Source organism: Gopherus evgoodei, chromosome 10 (assembly GCF_007399415.2).
Source record: "Gopherus evgoodei ecotype Sinaloan lineage chromosome 10, rGopEvg1_v1.p, whole genome shotgun sequence".
Taxonomy (NCBI): domain Eukaryota; kingdom Metazoa; phylum Chordata; order Testudines; family Testudinidae; genus Gopherus; species Gopherus evgoodei.
The window spans coordinates 75309659-75317271 of NC_044331.1; the positions used below are offsets into that span (position 1 = coordinate 75309659).

Here is a 7613-nt window from a genome sequence, read left to right on the forward strand (position 1 = left end):
AATTTCTGAGCTCACCATTGCTAGAAGAACGAGCATGCTTTGGCTTTTTCATGCCTAGAGCTTCCTTTAGATATTCTGGAGTGCTGCTGGAAAGGTTAGTCCGTGCATGTGACACATCAAAGTCCGATTTCAGGGCCTGGCTCATACCTGCTAGTAATGAGGAAAAAATAACAGATAACTATACATTCAAGTCACCCTGAATGAATGCAACAGCAAAGCCCAGAACAGCTCTGGCTGCCTCTACGAACCCCCACCAGAAACAAGTACATCCAAATACTGTAAAGAATTATGTAAGTCGAATTCATTCCCAACAAATGAAGCAGACAACAGCAAAGTAAATTCCAGCTAGGCATTTAATCAAGGACATATTTCTGTTTGGAGGCATCACAGAGCTTATAGGTACTCAATACTGAAGAGCAAGTTATGCAAATATTCAACCAACAAAAATGGTCTTAAGCAAACTTTTAAATGTAAAACATTATGGTGGACCAAATGCAATCCTGGAGTAAAAAAGATTAATTTATACTGGACTGAATGGAAGCTGAACCCACTTAAATCAGGACTGTATTATAAACCCTACGAAATTTCACTTGCAGATGTGGATGGAATTACTACACTGATACCTTGCTTCAGAGATCCTAGCCACATCTGCCTTGGTGTTTTAGCCATTGGGTTCTCATGCTGTATGATCCCTGTTCCCTTCAAGGACCTCCAAACTGCAGCCTTTTTAGGAAACAGGTATGTGCTGGAGATATATGGAGATTCTAAGGCAAGAGAAAATATTTCACAGCATTATTACAGTTGATGTCACAAAACAATTTTCTCCTTCTTGAACATAATCCCTGATACAGTCTTCCGAATTATCAAAATACATTTTATAACACCTTAAATGCTTAGCTCTTAAAAACAACAACAGAAGGCAAGTGGAACATAGCCACATCAAAATAATAAAAAAGTCCGCCTTCCAGAAATAGTTGCTACAGAGTTTAGAAAAAGAGGAATAATCACGACTTAATATATACCGACATATCTGTATGTACACTTCAAACAATCTATGCACCCATAAGAAATATACACACACCTAAATTAATAAATTGAAATGATCTATTAAAAAGAGAGTATGCATATATGCTACACAAAAGATACTGTATGGCTCAACAGAAGAGAACACTTTTACGTGTGCAAGTTTGTCACAGCCTTTATGACATCAATAAAAGCATAGTCAAAAGTGATGTCACAAAGGCCATGATAGAAATAAAAGTGCTATTTTTAAGACGACTTGATCATATAGTCATAGGTAGTTCAGAAAGAAAAAAGCGTTTGTAGGTACAAAGAAAGGGAAGCACCTAACCAAACGTAGCACGTTAGAAGAAGTCCACTGTTTAGAAATATTATATACTGTTTATAAAACACAAACATTAGGTATGAAATACAAATTCCCAAAAGATAAACTGAATATTAGACAGTTTACTGGCAATGGACTTAAAAAATGAATAAAAGGTTTTATCTGCAGTTTATAGACATTAAGGATTCTATGACAACAGGGGGCAGTTTCCTTAACCGCAGAATTATAGTGCTAAATGAAAAATGGAATGGCTTAAATCCTTCTGTAGCCTCCATGACCCAGATATTCTGCAACCCACTAGGTCCATTGGATGTTAGGATGCACTGCTTCAGTACTTCTAGACCCCAAAACTTTGGATCTCTTTCTGCCAAGGAACAGCAAAGGACACAGCATTTCTTCAAGGAAATAAAAGGCAAACAGTGATTTTATCTGCAAACTGCTTGCCATCACAAGGGAAAAGTGCATTACTACTCAGTTAGTGCCTAGCACAAGAATCTCCAGAAAACTGTAAACTCCAATCCAACACCTAGAAAAGTAAAATGTCTCTTGTTATAGGATATAACACTCAGCTGGGAAGGCTTCACATTCCATAGAGAATCACAGATGTTCTTATTTTGGGCATCTCTTCAAGGTGGTGTGTTCCAGGGAGATCAATCTCATTCAGGACAAAGAAAACAGAAGAAAAAATATGGTAACACTTACTTGGTGACTTTGGGGGTTTATGAGAAGTTTTCTTCTTCCGTTTCTGGAAGAAAAAGAAAAATAGGCTTTCTGTATTCAAACTCTCCCATTCCTAAAACACCTCAGCAAATAATCTGAAAAACAGAAACTGCAGCCACTTCTAATGGGGAATCAACAGAGACCTAATAAAACAATATCAACTCGTCTAAGAAACAGGACTGTAGTGCACGACTACCTGCAGAACAAAACGGATTCAACATAGCTATCCCAACCGGTCTAGTTTTACCAAAGTTCAAATGCCACTGTAGCAGACTATAGCAAATGAATGAAAATAAATGCTTGCCAAAACAAAGCATCCCACCACAATTAAGGTGCTGCCCCACAATGGTGCATGCTACAAAGCCAAAGCTACCTATTTTTGCTCATTTATTGAACAACTCTGTGAGGTTTACCTGTCCATTTTAAATATGGGAATCAGCAAGTCCTTAGAGGTGCAGGACTATTACAGGGCAGAGAATGGAGCTTACAATTCCCTAAAAGATGGAAGAACCCTTACTTGTTCCATTCAACTAGAACGTACTAGACAGACAGTTTAGGGTCCCTTAATTTGATGGTATTGAGAAATTCCCTGAATGTCATTTACAAATTGTCTCAGACCATGCATGAGAATTTTGAAAGACCAATAATGTTTGGAATTACTGGAGCCCCCACATGTTAAATTCTTTGTTGGAACAATATAGTTAGCTCTATTTTCTAAAGTATCTATCAATAATCAGTAGACATAACTGGGATATGCTGTGTGGGATACAAACAGATTCTGAGAAGTTTTTTCAAGTGTTTACAAAAAGCACATTGATGATAAAACTCACCATCTCTGTGTCAGATTCGTAGGTTACAGCAGACAGACTGTCATCTCCCTGGGGAGTAGATATGTACAGTATAACCTTTTCTGCTCTTTAGATGGTTGGTTAATATTTAGATCACCAGAACTTAAATAATACCCGTTTTTTATAACAATCACTGCAGTAAATTCAACTGTGTACTTTGTCACTGCATTTACAAAGAGACAGTGTAGTTGGGAAACATTTCCTAAAGAGGAAGCCTCTGCAAGATCTGACCCTAAAATGTTGAAAACCTGGGCTACAGCAACCTGGACTGCTTATTCACAATATCAGACAGCATCAGTAGGTGCAGAATGAAAAAATCACTGCAGAGTGATAAATCAATTTCAGAAAAGGTAGTAACATAGGATTACATATAAAGTAAATGACAAATATCCATGGAAACCCTAACATTTTCCTAAGCAAGTAATAAAAATCTCACTTACATTAAATAACATTTCTATTATTATTTTTAAATCATCGCTATATTTTCTTTGACAGATAGTGACAATGCTGGGTGGGATGGCCAGAGCAATTGGCAGAAAGGCCAGCTTCATATCTTCATGCCCGCTTTTCAGTGCCTTTAGTCTAATAAAAGAGCATGATGTACCTGTAAGCCTCTCTCTCAAGTAACTCTGCATTTAATAAGTAGTAACTATTTTTCAGTGTTCGTTATATTCTAGATGCAATATGACCAGAGATGCTCATATTAACCTTAACACTCTCCCACTTACAGGCTCTCCAAAGAGTACTGGGTGGCTAATTAGTTCCTTATTAATACCTTAGCACTTATACACTGCTTCACATTTTCAATTGCAACATTAAGCAACCCTCACAACAGCCCTGAGAGGGAAGTATCACCATCCTCATTTTAAAGACAAGGAACCAGAAGCATAGCAAAGTTCAGTGATTTGACCAGGGTTAGACAGTGAGTCAGTGAAAGAGACAGCATCGGAATTCAGAGAGAAAGGATTGTCCAGTGGTTAGGGCACTTACGAGACCCACGTGCAGTTCCCTACTCTGCCACAGATTTCCCTTGTGACCTTAGGCAAGTCACTTCGCTTCTGTGCCTCAGCTTCCCTTCTGTAAAATGAGGATAACAGCACTTCCCTACCTCGCTGAATGTTGGGAGTATAAACACACTAAAGACTGTGAGAGACTAAGGTGATGGTGGCCATACAAATATCTAAATAGGTAGATGGATAGGTTTCCCATGTTTATCCCTTCAGATCACAGTACCTGAAAATAACTATTGGTTTAACATTGCACCAACATAGAAGAGTACGATCTCTTCATACTGAGCCAATGGATGATCTTTGCCTACTTGTCATACACGAGTATATCAAGGACAGAAGGAAAGTTTGGAAAATTTCAATTTCATATGATGTTCATGTTTTGTTGCCCTTGCAGAAAAGACCATGCAATTCATTTCCGCTTGCTGCTGGCTTCACTGGCACTTACAGATGCAGCTCTGTTCCTAGGCAAGATCCAGATCTAGCTCATTGTGAGAGGCAGGAGAAGAGGTAAAGCAGATTTTAAAGTGTTGGCTGACAGGAAAGAAGGCAGCATAGAAAATATTAAGAACAGATAAAGCAGCTTTTCGGCCTGGCTGAGTGCAGGTAGGCATACATTTTATACACTATGCCATACAGTTTTTAATTTCCTGGGTCAATGTTCCTAGCAGCATACTGACAGGTTATTTTTGTTATTCTTGGAGCATTTTATCACACTGCTGGATATCACTATGAAACTCCATCGGCTATGTTAGCAATTAGATAGGGAACAGCAGCAACGAGGACAGATAAACAACAGTGGGTAAGAAGAAAAACTAACTAATGTGCATATAAATCTTCAATGGATAGAATCTCCTACTCCTGAAAATCTGCATCTCCCTAAATAAAAGGGATAGATAGAAAGACTGTGACAGATAATAATAGAACAGTATGGCTTTCAGCAGATGAACTCAAGAAGTCTAGTGCAATGGAGGTGACAGGGAAGTAATTTTAGGACACTAAAGCACAGATAGGGGAAGAGTTCTTCCCAAGGTCAAGAGTGAGCTCGTGGCAACACCCAGCGGCGCTTACACCCAATCCTAGAAAGTTTTACCACATATTTGCGCATTCAACACTTCACAACATTTTGACTGAACTGCCACAGGTTTCAAACCCTCATTACATGGCATCTTCACAACATGTGCAAACCTCGCTACAGTGCGAGGAGGCATCGACACCAAGCTGCTGAGAAATATCGGATCAAGAGGAGTCAAACCACCAGGCCACATCAGTACCTCAGTGCATGACACTGTCATCACATCCATTTAGAAACAAAACTTAACCCTGTCTCTTGTCAGCGGGAAAGGAGGAGCACAATATCACTGGAGTCTTCTCAAGAGGTGCTCAGAAACTATGGTGATGGGTGCCAAAATAGGAACTGAGCTAGATAGTTCCTTATCACACTCCATGATGTCAAAGCCCTTTGGTGTCACCACAGCATGCACAATCCCAGGCACATCATATTAAGAATGCATAGTAAGGTGTGCAGTGTCCTCATTGACATGATGATGCCCCACTTTACATGCTACTGGAGAGAAGGTTGTACTTGCCCCAGGGACTCTAGGGTAGTGGGCATCCCAGTCCTACCTTTCAACTCCACACATCTGCCCCGGTCCCATTGTCCCCCATCCTCATAAGTCTTGTTCCTGTCCCTGGCCCCAATGTCTCCCTCCCCATCTGCCCTGGTCCCAGTCCCAGTGTCCCCTGCCCTGGTGCCTCTACCTCCTTTCCATCTCCTCCTGTCTCAGTCCCACTGTCCCACAACCCCTGCCCCAACTCCAGTGTCTCCGGTCCCGGTCCCACTGCCCCCCCATCTCCCTCAGTCCCAGTCCCACCACTGCCCCCCTCCCCATCTCCCCTGGTCCCACTGCCCCCCTCCCCATCTCCCCCGCTCCCCATCTCCCTCAGTGCCACTGCCCTTCCTCCTCATCTCCCCCGGTCCCACTGCCCCTCCTCCCCATCTCCCCCGGTCCCGGTCCCACTGCCCCTCCTCCCCATCTCCCCCGGTCCCGGGCCCACTGCCCCTCCTCCCCATCTCCCCCGGTCCCGATCCCACTGCCCTTCCTCCCCATCTCCCCCGGTCCCGGGCCCACTGCCCTTCCTCCCCATCTCCCCCGGTCCCACTGCCCCTCCTCCCCATCTCCCCCGGTCCCGGGCCCACTGCTCCCTCCTCCCCATCTCCCCTGGTCCCGGGCCCACTGCCCCTCCTCCCCATCTCCCCCGGTCCCACTGCCCCTCCTCCCCATCTCCCCCGGTCCCGGGCCCACTGCCCTTCCTCCCCATCTCCCCCGGTCCCACTGCCCCTCCTCCCCATCTCCCCCGGTCCCGGGCCCACTGCTCCCTCCTCCCCATCTCCCCTGGTCCCGGGCCCACTGCCCCTCCTCCCCATCTCCCCCGGTCCCACTGCCCCTCCTCCCCATCTCCCCCGGTCCCGGGCCCACTGCCCTTCCTCCCCATCTCCCCCGGTCCCACTGCCCCTCCTCCCCATCTCCCCCGGTCCCGGTCCCACTGCCCCTCCTCCCCATCTCCCCCGGTCCCGGGCCCACTGCCCTTCCTCCCCATCTCCCCTGGTCCCGGGGCCCACTGCCCCTCCTCCCCATCTCCCCCGGTCCCGGTCCCACTGCCCCTCCTCCCCATCTCCCCCGGTCCCGGGCCCACTGCCCTTCCTCCCCATCTCCCCTGGTCCCGGGGCCCACTGCCCCTCCTCCCCATCTCCCCTGGTCCCGGGGCCCACTGCCCCTCCTCCCCATCTCCCCTGGTCCCGGTCCCACTGCCCTTCCTCCCCATCTCCCCCGGTCCCGATCCCACTGCCCTTCCTCCCCCTCTCCCCCGGTCCCGGCCCCTCTTCCAGCCGCTCCCATTGGATTCCCTCGGTCCCCTGCTCACCAGCTCCCCCTCCGTGGCCGCCTCGCTGGTCGCTAGGGACATGGCGCGAGCGGCGCTCAGGGAGCGGCCGGATCACAGGAGCCGCTTCGGGGGAGCGGGCTCGGCAGGGGCATGTCACCAGGCGGGGGGCAGGACAGGGCGGCCTGAAGGGCAGCGACCAGCGGTGCCAGCCTGGATCGAGCCCCCTCCCCTCAGAACTTCCGGGTTTCCGAGGCCATGGCAACCAGCCGCGGCAGCCGCGCCAATACCCGGATGAACAGGGCACGCGACGCCCGGGCCAGGAGCCTCTGCGCCCGGCGTTTGGGGAAGCGGCTTCGTCACGGGGCTGGGACAACCAAGTGTTTGCTCGGAGTTGGGAGAACACAGAGCAGGGGAGTAACGAGGTCAGCTGGGGAGCCAGCAGGCAGGGGCTGGGGAAGCCCTACTGATGGGGTTACCCAGGCTAGGGCCAGACACCCACACAAGGGCCCCACGCAGAATCTGGCCTGGGACCCTCCCCAACAGGGCCATGGTCAGATGCTCAGCCCCATGGAGGGCTGGTTCTCAAGGGCCCTCGCAGCACCTGATGCTGGCACTCAAGGCCATGTACAGATGGCACCCGTGGGTCTTCACGCAGTCTGGCCAATGGCACAAAGTCTGGTCTTTTTCTTACAGCCCCAGGTCCAGATATCAAAGGATTAAATATGAATCTCTGTCCCCCACCAATTCCTTGTGTGGCCATGGACAAGTCAGTCAGCTGCTCTGTGTCTCCTTTCTCCATCTGTAAAA

General features: G+C 47.4%; 1 protein-coding gene across 1 annotated transcript in view; it reads right to left on the bottom strand.

Annotated features, from left to right (window-relative positions):
- The window catches only part of IQCE (IQ motif containing E), a 44278-nt gene extending 37181 nt beyond the window's left edge, over positions 1–7097 (bottom strand). Inside the window, 5 exon segments of the mRNA XM_030576702.1 lie at positions 16–150; positions 624–764; positions 2048–2090; positions 2896–2943; positions 6846–7097. Of these exon segments, the coding sequence (XP_030432562.1) occupies positions 16–150; positions 624–764; positions 2048–2090; positions 2896–2943; positions 6846–6887 (409 nt within the window). The 5' untranslated portion in view covers positions 6888–7097.
- Positions 7098–7613: the final 516 nt, after the last annotated feature.